Source organism: Scyliorhinus canicula, chromosome 1, assembly GCF_902713615.1.
Source record: "Scyliorhinus canicula chromosome 1, sScyCan1.1, whole genome shotgun sequence".
Lineage (NCBI taxonomy): Eukaryota > Metazoa > Chordata > Chondrichthyes > Carcharhiniformes > Scyliorhinidae > Scyliorhinus > Scyliorhinus canicula.
In genome coordinates this window covers 38,957,870-38,976,693 of record NC_052146.1, presented here as the reverse complement: position 1 = coordinate 38,976,693, position 18,824 = coordinate 38,957,870, and the positions used below count along the sequence as shown (strand labels likewise).

The window sequence follows — 18,824 nt, the reverse complement described above, 5'->3', positions numbered from 1 at the left end:
TTAGGTCACAGCATCAAAATTATCCTGAAGGGTTTAGCAGCTTTATAAAATAGAAAATGAAATTAGATACCAAGATGTTTATTGAAAAACATGTACTTACGTATATGAAGATAAACTGCTGTCATAGGTTGATGTCACCCCATAGGTTTCCTCATTAAATCTGAACATGTCATTGGGATCCCAACCATTAGACTGAGGAAAGAAAGAAAAGATTTTAAACCAGCAAGAAATAAATCCCTTCCAACAAGAGTGCCAGAGGTAGTCTGATCAGGATCTCAATGATTAAATGTAAGTAATGCCCAATTATCAATATAGACATTGTGCTTTTTGTTGTTGGAAGCAATCGTTTATATAAAATTCACCTCAATACTTTAAGTTTCAGCCATACCATTTGATTCACACCCAGTAATCTGGCCAGAAAATTGAGTAGAAATTAGAGCGAAGCATCACAATTCCACAAAAAAGGAGCAAGTGGTCCAAAAAAAAGATAAACAGGAGCTTTAGAAGAGTTGCAGCTTTCATTCTCAAAGAATGAGGAATAGCATAACTATGGTAGGTAGTCAAACATTCTTCGATCGGCACAAAATAGGGCAGTATAAATGAAGAATTCACCCTGTTCATATAGAAACCACTGGTGGAATTCTGAAACCAGTAAAATTCCCTTCAACTATTAAGATTTTACCTTTTGATTAGCTAACAGATTGTCTTTCAATTGACAAACTGAGCTTTAGAATTGTTATTATTTCAGACAAATTGCCCTATTTGTTTTCAAGTTGCTTTCCTCTCCAAAATGGGCAGTGTGGAAAGGTTGCAGAAGAAACAATGTAGTCAAGTGATATATTAGGAAAAGTTAGACTAGGTACTATAGACATTAAAGTTTAAAAGTACCATAATGTTACTGGCTACTTAGATTTCTTTTTGCCTTTATGAAAGCACCCAAGTATCTTTTCAGCTGCAAAATAAACCATAAAATATGTAAGAGCTAACTTTGCTAACTTTGTAACTTTGCTAACAATGCAGATAGCCCTGCTGCTTTGTAACATAATTTTATTCCCTTCCTAAAACAAAACGGACTGGATGGAAAAAAAGTGTGAGGGAAGAGAATTAAAATATATTTTGGCTATTTTAATACTGATCCAAATTCATAATTAAAATGTTTACCACATCTGATTCCAGAGCTTCCAAATCTTCATTGGTGCCATCACCACCATCCCATGGTTCCAGATCTTTGTCTTTATGCTCACCATTTAGTCTAGAGCCAATGGCAGCATCAGTGAAAGCATCTGAAATAGCAATTAAATACATTCATGATTTTTTAAACCAACATGTTATCTGCTGTGTCAAAAGAATTTTAACTATTAGTTAAAACAACTATGAAATTAAATTACCTCATTTTGCATAAATCTCTTGATATTTCTAACTAATAATAGCTAGAGTCCACAGAAACACCAAGACCATGGTTAGAAAGCTACTCCCAAGTCTACAAATTTAGCAATTACATTTTTATTTCAAATATAGTGCACCGAACTAATATAGAATTGAATTACTGGGTAGCTTTATCAATTTTATTTTTTACACTGCACAGACATACATGAAAATGTTAATTTTATTAGAAAGTAACAGGGTCAATTACAAATTAGCAGTCCAAGTGTCTCGTTTGCTATATTCTATCATGGATTATTCATACATAATTTTAGTGATATTGTAGTGGGGAAAAAAAATAGAAATTGAAAATGCCGCTATAATATTTGTATTTCTAGAGCATCAATATGAAATTCACATTTATAATTTTCATGTATTTCATTTTCATTTAATTCTCAAATTTAGAAAGTTGATTATAGGAGTGTTTAAAAAAACAGTAATAACATGTACCACCAAATAGAAAGATAGGTTTGAATCTGATCTTTTCTCGTTCCCAACCCGAGTGGTGCAAAGCAAGAAATTCTGAACAGAGGTCAAAGAAGCTCCAAGTAGAGAAAAGTAGGGGTAAGCAGATTAATCCACCAAGACTGCAATCGTGTGCATCACACTTGCTACTCAAAGACTGGAAAAATTAGACCAGCTGCCCACCTGTCCTCAATGTTGAACCTTGTAACACAACGGGAAGAAAATGTGGAAAGCATGGGCCCTTCATTGGATAATAAATGCTCAGCAGAAAGATGTTTAAATACAATACGTTAAAAACATCATATTCATGATTTTTAAAAATCAGATGAAACGTTTTGCAACACACACACACAGATTAAACCCAAGGAGTCAAACACATGACTGCTGAAAGCATATATTAAGTAGACAAAATCAACAGTCGCTATTACTGATTTGACACTTTCAGCTCTGAAGACTACACCATACTAAGTACATGAAAATTGTTTGCACTGCTGCATTAGTTCCATACCATTTCTCTTCTGCAAATCTTCCTGATGTACACACTCCATACTCCAATGACAGAACAATGTGACCCGCACTCGTAGCATTCTGTAACGTGTTCCGAATGGGATGCAACAGCAAACTGTGATGACATTGCCCCATCTACCTAAAAGTAGGATAATGTCTGGTCTCCACTTGTACTTTGGTGAGATGGAAACCATGAGTGGAAAAGTTAGCCGTTGCCCATATTTTGGCCTGGGGTAGTGTGAGGCAGATGCAGGTAATGCAGTTAGTTCAGAGTCAGCTGATTTCAGCTAGGGTGGCAATTAGATTATTACAATGAACCTCAGTGTCCCTGGGCTCAGCAGGAGGGGAAAAGTGGTCAACAAAGAATCACAATTATGATCACAGTCTAATCACCTATGCTGTAAATGGCATGTGCGCGAATAGATTCATGGAAGACAGAATCCCTAAACTGGTCAAATAAACTGGTATTATTCCACATGAAGGAGCACATATGAAAAATACCCACTTTTGTCTGTGTTAATAGAACAGTAACACAAGAGTCAGTGCTTTCAGGATCTGAGGGGAGAAACTTAGCAGAAAAGCACAATTTGAGAGACTGGAAAAGGTAATCAAATTTAGAACAGTATTTAACATTATGCACACACATTGAGCATTACAAGGTGACTCAAAAAGGGATGGAAGAGTCTCATCTCAAGTAAAAAAACAGACAGCATATGACACAAACATCACAACTAACAGGGTTAGATGTACGAAGTCACAGCAGAGCACTGATATATTCCTGGTTAAGGGCAAAAGTTAAGAATTGAAGTGAAAGTTATTGATCGAAAACTGCATGATGTAGATGTCTTTCTATTTGATGCATCACGTTTCCACCAGCACAAATAAGATATACAGAGGCTTGACCAACTTTTCAAAGTATTACAGCACAGAAGAGGGGCTTTTGATTCATTAGGAATGTGTCAGCCCTCATTCAGTCTAATTCTTGCTTCTTCCCCAGACCCTTTAAAAATTTTAATTAAATATTTATCCATTCAACCTTCAAACGGTATCATGGTTTCTTTTAAACATTATACACCTGAATTCTACTTGTAAATTCTCAAGAACTTTCCATTTGTTCGTTAGATTATCTTAAACTACGGCTTATAGTTTTGGACCAGCAGAAAAAGTTATTTTCATTTACTTGACTAAAACCCTTCAATTTCTGAGTACCTCCATCAAATCTCCTCTTAAGCCCCTCATGAAAGCAGCCCCAGTTTCTTTGCTGGATGCTTATTTAGCAAGTATCCCAAGCACAAGGCTTCATGCTTTGAATTACACCAGGTTTATACATGCTAGATCATAATAACTGCCAGTAGTGTCCAAATTTATGATGCCACCAACCATATCCAGAGCCCTTGGCTGCAGGAGACCTGTTTCCGACTCTGATCAGTACAGACATCAATGCAATGGCGTAACATTTGCTGCAAGTACATTAACAGCTAATATACACTAAAAGACAGAATAGACAGAAGCAGTAACCGCTAATCTGCCTCTACTTTTTTTCAGGAAAGCTGCAACACTTATGCAGAGGGATCCGTTCCAGAGTACCAAACAAGCTAATTTCTCTCTCCTACCCCACGCATGCATCTCATGCAACACTACCATATATTAACCATGGGTCAGACGTGAACTGTACCTATATTTATTTAGCAGCTACTTCTATTCTTTTTGTCACTTAATTTTACCTGTCATTTATTTCCCACCTCCTCCTTCAGCATTTGCTTTCCTAAGAATCGAACAAAACAATTGCCCCCAATACTGCCACTTAACCTTTCAGTACCCACATCTTTTTTTTTTTTTAAAACATTTTTAGTTTTCCTCCTTTTTCACATTTTCTCCCAAATTTACACCCAACACGGTACCCACATCTCTTGAATGTATTAATTTTTAATAAATGTATTAATTCTTGGGTTGGGGCGTGGCTGGCTGGGTCAGCATTTGTTGCCCATTCCTAATGGAGTGGCTTGCTAGCCATTTTCAGAGGGGAGCAGTTAAGAGCCAACCACATCGTTGTGTGAATCTGGAGTCACGTGTAGGTCAGACACGGTAAGGAAGGTAAATTCCTTCCCTGAAGGACATTAGTAAACCAAATGGGTTTTTCGACAATGGTTTCACGGACTCATTAGACTTGTAATTCCAGATTTTTTATTGAATTCAAATTCCATCATCTGCCACGGGACCCCAGTGCATTACTCTGGGTCTCTGGATTACTAGTCTAGTGACAATACCACTATGCCACCGCCTCCCCTACAACTCTCCATTGCAGGTAATTAACAGAAAGCTTTCTTTTTACCTGGCATTCTAATGATGGGTCATCACCCCCCAATGTCATGGCTAATTTCTTTAGGAAAGAGGAGGAACTTTCCTCAGTGCTTATTTGAGTTCCAGCGGTGTTGAAAAGAAACTGCAATTGACTGTTTTTTTTTAAAAGAAGAAAATACAACCTGAAACCTGTACTTTTTATGAATTGGAGCTATCACTTGGTTCATGTTGCCAAAACACTAGTCCATTGCAATCATCTTCTTGAACACAAATTGGAAAAGCAAAGCATGGGTCAAATGGAGTCAAGCCTAGTGTTAATTTAAATACAACGTAAATTCGGTAACACCTCTTTTATTTGAATTGTATTCAACAGTGTTTTGCTTTTGCTAAATTACACCAACCTCATGATCCAAAGGTTCCAAGTATCTCATGAATATTGACGGTGCGTTCATTAATTTAGGCTAGTACAAATTATTTGATACTGTAAATTATTTCCCAAATCACCAAGAGGTAGTCTTTAGAAAGCTATTTATGCTTATAAACTCATTCAACTAACCACATCAACCTTTTATTTACCAATGTAACATTATAATCAAAACAATGAATGCATTTTCCACTGACTTAGCGTTCCCAATAAAGCAATAATTGCAAGTTTTGCGTACGTTACAGGAATCACTCCAATCCCTCAAGTAATTCTACTACAAGTAAACTGTACAAAGTGCAAACAGACTTCAAGTTTTATTTGTACAGTACCGTAAATACAAGTTTCACCATGGCAATGGAAAGAGGCAACACACCGTAGAAGGTGGCTGAAGTGACATTCATTCATTCTATTGGCTCTATGAGCAACTGCAAAAATATCACTAGAATAGAATTTGTTTGGTTTACAGTATATCAGGGATCCGAAAATGCTGTGTGACAGTGCAATTTAAGAAAGGCCAGTTTATCAATTTAATCTGCTCAAATAGCCCAGCATCAGTACTTACTGCAAAATAAAAACAGCATACAGAATATGTCACTTCCCCCAAGAAGAAAAGTCTTTTGAAATATTATAGGCGCAACCATGTACTTTGTGCAATCGCTGAGCATGCTTAACAAGCTGAAAATCTTTTGTTTCATTTTAGCAACATTATACAGCCCCAATCACTGCTGAAAAACTGCATCGCTGTTTGAATACTGAAAATGATATTCTGAAGTCAGATTCAACTCAAAATGTTAACTCAATTTCCCTCTCCACAGATGCTGCCAGACTTGCTGAGTATTTCCAGCATTTTATTGCTTTTATTCAAAAATTCTCTTGAATCTTTCAGGGCAATTTGCTGGCTTCAGTATTTGCAATATTTATTTTCCCTTTGTTTTTGTGTCATTTTTAAATGATGATGTACTGGAACAAATGCTTTAGAAAAACAGATTTAAAATTTTTCAAAAGGAAAAGTTGCAGTATTATTTCTATGTTCTCTGGTTAAATTTAATGCTCATTATTTTACTGTATTTTGAAGTCTATCAACTTTTTTTTAAACTGTGGCTTGCAAATGCTAATACCACCTTAATACAACTTGACACTAGAATATTGCTGCAAGTCTTTTTGCAAGTGGGCTCTTTTCTTGAGGAAAAAAAGAGCAACTTAAAAATGAAACCCTTTTTTAGTTTGCCAAATTAGGTAGCTCTATGTAAAATGCTATTCACTCCATAGTGAATCAAAGGCAAGTAATTTCTTTCTGGAATGTAAGCCATCACATCTTTCCGTTATTAGAAATTATGACGTTTATACAAGTGAATGCCCAATTTTATACAATTGTATTGTATATCATTTAAGGTATACATGCTTGTCTCCAACTAAAAGTCATTTAGTATGAATGCTAATAGGTATTTACAGAATGCTCAGTTTTAATGTTCACCACGGTAAAGTTGGTTCGACAGTACATTCCCCAGTAAGCTCATCAATTCAGACTACAAATCCAAATGAATTTTTCTTGAAGCAGATATTTAATATTTTTAGTAGTTTAGGGGTCATTTATATTTTAACATGCAAATATTGAGGATGTACTGCCACTTTAATGTAGCTCATATGCAGATGATGTTAATCTTAGAATCAATTTCAAACAAATGGGGCAGTGTTAATATACACACACATGGTATAAAAACAAAGTAAACATCAGAATTACCTGTTTCAGATGGAACTACAGAGATCAGAAAGAGAAGGTGGAAAAAAGAAACAATATCAGTAAAACAAATATATATTAAGGATCAAGATGAACAATCTGCCTGTCAGGTATAATCAACTGTGACATTCACTTATTAAAAATACTGTGCATGGGCTCCCTGAAGTGAGGTGATGACCATGCATGAAACAGTTTTCTTCTTTTTGTATTGAAGTTACAGCAGTGATACAGCATATGGAAAGCAACATCTATTTCATGATAGCAAATTTCAGTGTGCGCAAGTGAGCAGATGGGGTGACAGGTATACGAGATGGCAGGGGGAGAGAAAGAGAGAGAGAGAGAGACAGAGACACACATATATACACAAAGACAGACAAAAAAGGAAAGAGAAAACAAAAATGGAGTTCAGGTCTGACCAAACGTTCCAACACACTGTCTCTCTGCTATTTGCTCAGCTGCCCAAGGACCATTTATTGCATGGATTAATTCATCTCAGGACTGTCCATCGATCATTGAATCTTTTGCATTACCTGCGTTCATCCACATGAAGTCCTTTGCAGGAATTCTAAATTCCAATTAATAAACTAATAAGTTTTATCATATTACCCTAAAAGGTTAAACAAGCAACAAGCAGAAGGGAATCAGTTTATGAAAATTAGCTTCAAAACTCAGTCCAACCAGTTTCATGTTGCACAATTGGATTCCCACTAAATTTTTAAAATATATTTTTATTGAAAAAGGGTTTTCATTATAACAAAAACAACAAGACAATAAAAACCCTGTATTATACCAAGATGTGCACCCACTCAAACCCCTGGTCCCACTAAATTAATGTATATATTTCTTCTGCAAATTTTAGGAACTATACCTTTGTCACAATAGTGTTGAACAGAACACCACTAATGAAAATTGTAAAATCAAAAGTTGAAAGGGGGAGAGAATCAGAAAATACAGTGCAGTAGAGGCCCTTCAGCCCAATGGGTCTGCACCAACACATAAAAAAACAACACCTGACCTACCTAACTAATCCCATTTGCCAGTACTTGGCCCATAGCCTTGAATGTTATGACGTGGCAAATGCTCATCCAGGTACTTTTTAAAGGGTGTGAGGCAACCCGCCCCTACTACCCTCCCCGGCAGTGCATTGCAGACTATCACCACCCTCTGGGTAAAAATATTTTTTCTCACATCCCCCCCCCCCCCTCCCCCTTGAACTTGTGTTGCCTCAAGAATGGCCCTTTCAACTAAGGGGAACAGCTGCTCCCTATCCACCCAGTCTATGCCACTCATAAACTTACACACCTCGACCAGGTCACCCCTCAGTCTTCTTTGCTCCAGCGAAAACAACCCAAGCCTAACTAATCCTATCCCCCACATAATCATCCATGCTGTTTATATAAATGACGAATAAGGGGGAACTCAGCACAGATCCCCTGTTGTACGTCACTGGACACGAGCTTCCAGTCACTACAGCAGTCATCTGTCATCACCCTCTGTCTCCTGCAACTAAGCCAATTTTGAATCCACCTGATCAAATTACCCTGTATTCCTCGTCATTTGCCTTCTTTATAAGTCTCCCATGTGAGACCTTGTCAAAGGCTTTTCTGAAATCCATATAAAATACTTCAACTGCTTTACCCTCATCTACATACCTGGTCACCTCCTCAAAAAAAAAAAATCAAATTTGTTAAGCATGACTTCCCTTTGACAAAGCCATGCTGACTATCCCTGATCAAACCCTGCCTTTCCAAGTGGAGGTAGATTCTCTCCATCAGAATTTTCACCAATAGTTTCCCTATCACTGACTCACTGGTCTGTTAATCCCTGGTTTATCTCTACAACCCTTCTTAAATTGTGGAACCATATGAGCTGTTCTCCAGTCCTCTGGCACCTCCCCCGTTGTCAGAGGCATTAAAACTTTGTGTCAGATCCCCTGCAAACTCCTCCCCCGCCTCCCACAGCAGCCTGGGACACAATTCATCTGGACCTGGAGAGTTGTCCACTGTTAAGCTCGCCAACACTTCCAATACCTTGACACACCCTATGTCAATGTGCTCAAGAACCTCAGTCTCTCTTCTTCAATATCTACATCCTCATTCTCTTGGGTGAAGACAGATGCGAGAGAAAGGATAACTCTCGAGTACAAGAGTCGGCAGGTCATGTTACAGCTGTATAGGACTTTGGTTAGGCCACATTTGGAATACTGCATGCAGTTCTGGTCGCCACATCACAAAAGGATGTGGATGCGTTGGAGAGGGTGCAGAGGAGGTTCACCAGGATGTTGCCTGGTGTGGAGGGTGCTAGCTATGAAGAAAGGTTGAGTAGATTAGGATTGTTTTCATTGGAAAGACGGAGGTTGAGGGGGGACCAGACTGAGGTCTACAAAATTATGAGAGGTATGGACAGGGTGGATAGCAAAAAGCTTTTTCCAAGGGGTGTCAGTTACAAGGGGTCACGATTTCAAAGTGAGAGGGGGAAAGTTTAAGGGAGATGTGCGAGGAAAGTTTTTTTACGCAGAGGGTGGTGGGTGCCTGGAATGCTTTACCAGTGGAGGTGGGCGGGCATGATAGCGTCATTTAAGAGGCATCTAGTCGGGTATATGAACGGGCGGGAACAGAGGGAAGTAGACCTTGGAAAATAGGAGACAGGTTTAGATAAAGGATCTGGATCGGCGCAGGCTGGGAGGGCCGATGGGCCTGTTCCTGTGCTGTAATTTTTTTTCTTTCTTTCTACTTGTTTCCCTAATTTAATTGTTTTGTTACTGTTTCGGCATGTATCACAGTTCCAAGCAAAGTGAGCAGGTGATTTCTGAAATATATTTGAAGTTCAATTTCTGCAACGATGACCATATTTTAGAACACCTATCCCAGTAGTTCCTCTGGGCAACTATTTCAGCTGCTTTAGCAATAACCTTTCCTCGATCATGAAGTTAGAAGTGAGGGCATTTACTAATAATTACAGTGTTCAGCCAAATTTACACTTTCTCGGATAACAAATCAGTCTATGTTCACATGCAGCAGGTTCAGGAGTGCAAGCACACAGATTTCAAGGAGTAAGGTCCATTCATGCCACACAAGTGTCAGAAAATGACCATTCCCAATACAAGAAAATCTAACCACCTTCCTTAGATAATAAATGGTCGTACCATTATTAATTTCCCATCAACATCCCGGAGGCTCACCATTGTCCAGAAACCAGGAGTTGATCAATATTCTTCATTTGCCAGGTTGTAGACTAAGAGAGGGTGCAGAGGAGATTCACCAGAATGTTACCTGGGCTGAAGCATTTTAGCTATGCAGAGAGACTAGTTAGGCTGGGGTTGTTTTCCTTAGAGCACCGAAGGCAGAGATGGAACATGATCGAGGTGTATAAAGTTATGAAGGACATAGATAGATCAGATAGGAAGGAACGTTTCCCCCAAGGTAGAGGTTCAATAACAAAGGCACAGATATAAAGTAAGGGGCAGGAGATTTAGAGGGGATTTGAGGAAAAATCTTTTCACCCAGAGGGTGTTGGGAATCTGCCTGAAAAGGTGGTAGAGGAAGGAACCTCAACATTTAAGAAACATTTAGATCAGCACTTGAAACGCCATAGCATACAAAGTTATGGACCAAGTGCTGGAAAATTGAATGAGGATAGGTGCTTTACTGCTGGCTCATACAGTGGGCCGAAGGGCCTCTTTTTGTGCTTTAAAACTCTATGACTAAACATGTGCAGTTACAACACTAAAAACACCATCCAGAACAGGGCAGTCTGCTAATCTGCATCCCATCTATGAGTTTAAATATTCACTACCTCCACCTCTTGCTGTACCATGGCTGCAGTGTGTCTACAAATGCAAATCTGCAAGTCATCAAGGCTCCTTCAGCAGCACATGAAAACCTAATCTAGAAGAGCCTGGGTAGCAGGTGCGTGGTCCTCAGTCCCTTCCATCTACACATAGAACTGTCCACTGCTGTGTATACACCTTCATCGCTTCATTGAAGCTAGTTCTAAATCATGGAACATCCTATTTAACAGCATTGTCAGAGTACCTTCACCACGTGGACTGTAGTGGCTGAAAGTGGCAGCTAACCACCAGCTTCTCACTGGCAACTAAGGATGGGCAATAAACGCAAACCTTGGGAGTGACATGCATATTCAGAGAATTACATTTTTTAAAGCAGAGTAGAATGCTGAAAAAATCTCAAATAAACTAGTACAACTTTCACTATCAAATTAAATTTGGCTTTTTAAAATACACTTGGATTTAAATTAGAATACCCAACCTGTAATTTAAGATCAGCCAAACCAAAATTTCAAATGCATTTTGCAATCTGCTTCAGAGTAGAGTGATCTTTCTACCAACGAAATGTACAATAAGAACTCAGAACATCCAACTGCTGGCCATTACTCATTTTCTATAGTCAAAGAATAGAACATTTTGGGAGCAGTTGCATTCGATAATTCTGGGGTTGGTCATTTTTAAACTGGAGGCACATTATTTTTCATTTGGAAGGAAAGCAGAATGACAGCCAAAGAATTTCAGGAACCCAAGCTACACAATTACTATCATCTAGATTTTTAATCCTTTGACTACGAATGGGCAGAGGAACAATCCCTTTGGCCCGAAACTACTCTGCCAAGTAGAACATAGAACATACAGTGCAGAAGGAGGCCATTCAGCCCATCGAGTCTGCACCAACCCACTTAAGCCCTCACTTCCACCCTATCCCTGTAACCCAGTAACCCCACTGAACCTTTTGGTCACTCAGGGCAATTTATCATGGCTAATCCACCTAACCTGCACGTCTTTGGACTGTGGGAAGAAACCAGAGCACCCGGAGGAAACCCACCGGACACTGGGAGAACGTGCAGACTCCGCACAGAGTCTCCAATATTAAGTAATTATTTTAATAAGAACTTGCCTAGTCCTCTGCAGCTATGAATGGAACGGTTACTTGATATTTTCTTTGTGATGAGTTTTAAACAAAGGAAGTAATTTACTGATTTAACCAGTCATTTTATTTACCAATTAGGCTAATTTAAATCTCAATGGAAGTTTATCATTGCAGGTGCAGATCATGCAGTAAATTCAAGTTCTGACTCAATTGTAGAATATGAAACTGTGCATTTTTGCTGTAGTTGAAGAAACAAATCAGTGAGAAGTAGATTCTGCTACAAATGTTGCAAGTGAAGTGGTTTAAACAGATATGAAACTGCAAGACTTCAAACCATAGAGTTATGACCACCGCCATAACAAACTTCCACCCTTTTTAATGCCCAAATATTTAAAATTGCACCTCACTCCTGACTCCCCAAAGCTTGTCCACCATATACAGGGCACAAGTCAGGAGCAGAGTGATGGAATACTCTACACTTGCCTAGATGAATGAGTGCAGCTCCAACAACATTCAAGAAGCTCGACAACATCCAGGACAAAGCAGATCGCTTGATTAGTACTCCAAATTCACCAACTTCAACATACACTCCCACCACCACTAACCGCCACATTCCCTCCACCACGAACAGAGTGGCAGCAGTGTGTACCATCTACAAGATGAGCTACCCCAACTCAGACTCCTTCAACAGCACATTCCCAAACCCATGATCACTACCACCAAGCAAGTCCAGCAGATAGAACAGTACACAGCACAGAACAGGCCCTTCGGCCCTCAATGTTGTGCCGAGCCATGATCACCCTACTCAAACCCACGCATCCACCCTATATCCGTAACCCAACAACCCCCCCCTTAACCTTACTTTTATTAGGACACTACGGGCAATTTAGCATGGCCAATCCACCTAACCCGCACATCTTTGGACTGTGGGAGGAAACCGGAGCACCCGGAGGAAACCCACGCACACAGGGGGAGGACGTGCAGACTCCACACAGACAGTGACCCAGCCGGGAATCGAACCTGGGACCCTGGAGCTGTGAAGCATGTATGCTAACCACCATGCTACCCTGCTGCCCCTGCATGCAACCATCACCACCTGCAAGCTCCCCTCCATGTCACATAGTATACGGACTTGGAACTACATCGCCATTCCTTCACTGTCACTGGGTCAAAACCCTGGAATGTCCTTCCTAACACTGTGGGTGTACCTATACCACACGAGGCGCAGGGGTTCAAGGTGTCAGCTCACCACAACTTTCTCAACGGCAATTGGGATGGCCAAGAAAGCTGGCGCAGCCAGCACTCTCCACATCCAATAAAAGAATGCATTTATTTTTAAACTTTACCCTAAAGATGTGAAGTCAACATGCTGCTCTTGCTCATGTATTTGTTTTGTTTGGCCCCTTGTTCCACACTAACCAATCACTGTTTTTCGATGTACCATTTGTCAATGTACTCTGTTGATTATTCTTTTTTTGACTACTATGTACGTCCCCTCGGCCAAAGAAAAATACTTTTCACTGTACTTCGGTACATGTGACAATATCAAAATACAACTGTAAAATTGTCAGATATGTCAAAATAAATATTATTTGAAAGATAAAAATGTTATTAGATATTCTGATGCTCCTATATTGCCAAATTCCAAATACTTGAATGGATCCCGGGTCACTGCATAATTTGGACAGAAACCATTCATGAGTTTACAACATCCTTCCATCTGTGCAAGATAACGGGCATGGAGTCAATCAAACCTGTTGAGAATGGGGCAGCTCCATATGGTGCATTTTTGCTGTAGGTGAAGAAACAAATCAGTGAGAAGCAGATTCTGCCAAAAGTGGTTCAAGTGAAGTGGTTTATCAGGCATCATTGTGGATTGTTGCTTTCGGTGTTGGTGCCTGTTGTCAAGCCATTGTAGCCACTGATTGTCATGATGGGACTCACTGGCCCACAAGTGATGTCATCATTTTCCTCTCATCAGTTATCCCCCAGATTTAAGAACTGATGATTAGGATCTTTCATGTCTTTTGTCGGCTACCTGCAACCATTTGTACCATAAAACAATCCTTCTTTTCTGGTCAGTCCTGCACTTGACAGCACTTTTGCTTTCAGACTACCCTTCCTTCAGATTGCAAATTAACTAAGTCTAAAATAGGTCTCTTATACTCTTCAAAGTACCCCCCATACATTTTAACGTTTTTGCTCAATCCATTACGAGATTAGTAATCTCATATTATGCACCTCTGCGATTCTGTTCCAAGCTAAGCAACTTCCAAAAATCATCCATTGCTAAATATACTTCCAAGTAGCAATGTAACTAATTTTTGCTGAACACGTCTCATAATTTTTGCTGAACACGTCTCAAAAGTTTTCTAAGTTTCAGCACAAGAATAGAATACTGCCCCATACTTAAAGTGACTACCAAAGCTTTCTCTCTTGCAAAAAAGATTAGCTGCTTATCTTTCACCTCCGGCCACCTCCTATCTACTTCCTTTCTTGTCTCTATTTTAGTTATTCAATTGTCCATATCGGAGTTTTATTGTTGTTCCTTCCATACACCAAATATGCTATCACACATCCTCACGGTATTTAAATACTCAAATACTCATGGCAGTTTCATAATGACTCAAAAATGTGAAACTTCTTAACTCCTTCAGCCTTGCCCCTACAATATCTAGGTTCGCAAAATAAATCAAATTGCAGACTTACTAGTTCAAAATTTAATAACTCTTCTCTTATGCTTCTCAATTACTTGCCACAGAGTACCCAGCCTCTGACTTGCTCTTGCAAACACACATTTTATATGGCTGGTCAGGTTAAGTTTCCGGATAATGGCAACATCCTGGATGTTAGATCTAGAATGCACTGCCCAAGTGAGACATATTCAAACAAGGCCTTCAAAAGAGAATGAGATAATTAATTTGAGAAAAAGTTGGCAGGCCTACAGGGAAAAGGCAGGGAGTGGGACTTGGGCGAGTTGCTCTTGCAGAGAACTGGCACGGAGGCGACAGTGCAAATGGCCTCCTTCTGTGCTGTAACCATTCTACATGAAATTCGTAAAATTGGAATTAAAAATAGTGTTGAAATTCGGTAGGCTTGCAAATGACACGCTAATTTGTCTGTTCCTGAAGGGAGTTAATTTCTTGGTATACCTGTGAAGTTGCTTTCCTTCCTAGAATAGCAATAAATTGGAGAATCACTGAGCAGCCCAAATCCATCTTCTAGTAACCACCCAAGGACAGGAGAAAAGTGTGAAAATGGTATATAACCAAAAAGACAAGGAAACATACAAATAAAACATCTTGAAAAAACAGGGACAAAGACGGTTCAACTCCTGCACTTCAGATAGCAAAGTACCAAGGCGCAGGAAAGTGGAGCTTTTCCAGGTCCATAATATTTTTGCATCAGTAAATTTATTTACAATCACAAACATTGGGAACACAAGAACATGTACATCTCACCACAAATAACTTTCTGTGCATGAATACTGAAAACATTTCCAGTGAGGGAATGAAGTATCTGGACATAATCTTATAAATTGCCATTATCTTTCAACTGCCTCTCAAGCGGTTTAGTTACATAGTAATATAAATGGGAGGATAATAAAATTCAAAAACTATGATGCTGTTTTGGGCCTTCAAGCAGATTGGGCATGCTTCAAATAGCTTTCCCATGCTTCAAATAATTATCTCAATTAGTAATATATTACATGCTACAAATAAATTGGATAGTCACATACAGTATCGAGAGGGGGGGGGGGGGGGGGGGGGGGGGGAAGAGAGATAGAGGAGAGTGAGGAAATGTGAAGGGTCATCACGCGGCTGAGAGGTCATTACACAGCCATGTACATACCACTTAGCAGCCAGTTCAAAACAGCATGAATAGAGGTCTAAGAGAAGATTGTTGCCAGCTCCAGATGGTGTATGGCCAGTTGGGAGTCCAGAATGGGAAATAACCCTGAGGGAGTCTTGCACCTATATTAATCATTGCAAACAATGTGGTCTGCAGTATTTCTTTATGGGAGAATTTTCAGCTTTTCAAAATCAGCCACAGTAAAGCTGAAATTTTCCATCTTAGAAAACACTAAATGCAGTTTGCAAAAAAAATGTTAAAAGGAACAGAAATTCAGTCTTCGGTGTTGGTTGAGGGATAAACATTAGCCAGGGCACCAGAAAAAATTGCTTTGTCTTTTGCAAATTGTATTGAGAGATGTTTTACACACAATTGAGCACAAAAAGGCCCTCAGTTTAACCTCTCACTCAAAAGACACCACCTCCGAGAGTGCAAAATATTCAATAATGCACTAAAGTGACAGCCCTAGGTTACATGCTCAAGTCTCTGAGGTAGGGCATGAACCCATGAGCTTCTGACTCAGATTGCAAAGTTAACAACCCAGAACTTACATTTATATAGCAAATTTGACATAATAAACTGCCCCAAGGTGCTTCAAAGGAGCAATATAAAACAGAATGCACCATTGAGCCACTTAATGCACCATTGAGCCACTTAGTGATATTAATTCAAGTGACCAAAAGTCTGGTCAAAAAGCTAGATTTTAAGTAGTGTCTCAGAGGGAAAAAGAGGCGGAGGTGTATGGAGAGGTCCAGAGCTAAGACCCTAGGCAATTGAAAGCACAGCCACCAATGGGTGGAGCGACTAAAATCAAGGATGCTCAAAGGGAAAGAATTAGATGAACATAGATACCTCAGAGGGGTGCTGGGCTGAAGGAGATAATGGAGATAGGGAGGGGCAAGTCCATGAAGAGACTTAAAAACAAGGGGTAAGTATTTTAAAATCAAGAATAACATTGCTTGACCAAAAGTCAATATAGGTCAGTGAGACAATGGTGATAGGTGAACAGGACCTGATGTGAGTCAAGGCCTGGGCAGCAGAGTTTTGAACTGCCTCAAGATTACTAGATGTTGACAATGGGAGACTAGCCAGGAGTCTGGTGGAATAAATAAGTTTACAAGCAACAATGGCATGAAAGGTTTCAGCAACAGATGAGTTAAAGAGAGATGTCATTGGGCAATGTTGCAGAGGTAGAAATAGGCTGTCTTAATACTGCCAAAAGTGTGCGCTCAGACGTTCATCTCAGGGTCAAATATGCCTCCAAGGTTGTGAACAGTCTGCTTTAGTCTTAGTTACCAGGGAGACATTGAAGTCAGCAGCAAGGGAATGGAGTTTGGAGAGGGTGCCAAAAACAATAGCTTGAGTCTTCTCGTACTTAAGAGGATATTGCTATTTATCCATTACTGGATGTCAGATAAGCAGTCTGATAATTTAACAACAGTGGTGGAATCAAGAGAGGTGGTGGTAAGATAGTGCAGGGGGTCGTCAGTGTACACGTGAATACTAATGTTGTGCTTACCACTTTGTCAAGACTGACAACGATCGGATAAGACAACAATGTACAGTTGGAGGCAAACAAATACCTCACACTAACATAACTCAATAAAAAATAAATAAATAACCTTTATTGTCACAAGTAGGCTTACATTCGCACTGCAATGAAGTTACTGTGAAAAGCCCCTAGACACCACATTCCAGCGCCTGTTCGGGTACACAGAGGGAGAATTCAGAATTCTCAGCTGGTACGGGAATTCAACCCGCACTGCAGGCCTTGTTCTACATCACAAACCAGCTATATAGCCCACTGAGCTAATCCAGCCCGTTATTCTAGGAGCATAGAAATACTTGAACAAATTATACCAAGACATATAAACATGAATTCATACAACATTAAATCCATCCAGCACAATCTTTCCACGGTCTATGCACGATTACCTCAACCATCAACACCCATTCCATCAAAAGTCACATTTATCAGGGATAGCATTTCTGTGGACAAATGACAGAATTCCACATACTGTATGACAGTTCCACAGACAGGAGAAGCAGCGCATGAAGCTGTAATGGAGATTTCATACAAGCAGTAGTTTGATATTTTGGTTGCAACATATTTACAAAAGAAAATAAATCAAAGCCTCAAGCTATTTAATTCTGTCAGAACAGCACCATTGCAGATCAGCTGCATTTGAGGGGAAATTCCACTTTTATTTAATATTTGATTTGTAAAAAATAATTGTAAATTGCTCATGATCCCATTTTGTTGCTCACCCCTAGCTGCCATGAAAAGTAAGTGACCCTCTTTGTTTAGTGGTATGTGCTCCATGCTGACTGCATAATGTAAAATTGTATTAACTGCATTTAAGAACAGAAAAGGTTTGTATTTTGAGATAATTGCCAATATAAAGTTATCTTTCCCCACAACTCAAATGTAAGTTTGTGCTTAAATCACCACAACACACATAATTGTGAACCTTCCCAGCAACTTAACATGGTTAAAAACATTGAAATGGTAAATATTAGTTAAACAAAATTATTTGAAAAAAATGTTAGAAAGTCAATACCTCTTCTTGCATAACTTAAGTCAACATCTTTAAAATGCAGCATTACGACATCTGCAGATTTAAAAATGATACTTTCCACAATATCTTCGCGTTTTGGCCCCAGTTCTCGTGGACTGGATTCGGTATTCTTTCGGTGAGCAGCATCAAGCACCAAGTCACACTGGAAAAAAGCATTCAAAGAATTAGAAATCTCGAAAAGCAAAGCACTCAATAAACAACAGCACAGTATCATTCCCGTACTAAAATATTTGTGGTGAAATTTCAATATTTCAGAAAAGAGTTTTGCAGAATCGTGTTAAAGGCACAAATAGGAAGTTTAGCCAGGTACAAATATTCAAATATGCTTTTAACAATTAAATGCAACCAAGTGCATTCATCCAGACTGAACCCAATATCCATCCAATTGCATCTTAAATGATTCGATGGCATTTGCCTCCTCCACTCTATATGGAAACTTATTCCCTGTTGAGCATTGTGTGTGTGAAGAAATTCCTGATATCGGTCTTTCTTTAAAGCACCTTACTTAGCTTGAACCTGTGTTTTTTTTTAAATATGATAATTCAAGGAATATGAACATTACCAGCAAGGGCGGCATTGTCGTGATCATCTGTAATTGCCCTTGAAACAGTGAAGATGAGCCACTTATCTCAACAAGTAGTTTGCCAAGCCATTTC

At 39.3% G+C, this 18,824-nt stretch overlaps 1 protein-coding gene across 11 annotated transcripts in view; it reads right to left on the bottom strand.

Annotated features, from left to right (window-relative positions):
* The window catches only part of atxn2 (ataxin 2), a 128,726-nt gene that overhangs the window by 63,846 nt on the left and 46,056 nt on the right, over window positions 1-18,824 (bottom strand). For 6 of the 11 annotated variants that reach the window (XM_038786580.1, XM_038786881.1, XM_038786659.1 and 3 more), the window contains exons 5-8: window positions 18,151-18,310; window positions 6,861-6,875; window positions 1,162-1,283; window positions 101-192 (exon numbers count right to left, since the gene is read on the bottom strand). In XM_038786580.1, coding sequence (XP_038642508.1) covers window positions 101-192; window positions 1,162-1,283; window positions 6,861-6,875; window positions 18,151-18,310 — 389 coding nt within the window. The remainder of the gene's footprint in view (window positions 1-100; window positions 193-1,161; window positions 1,284-6,860; window positions 6,876-18,150; window positions 18,311-18,824) is intronic. The other 5 variants (XM_038786813.1, XM_038787135.1, XM_038787227.1 and 2 more) reach the window with 2 other exon arrangements.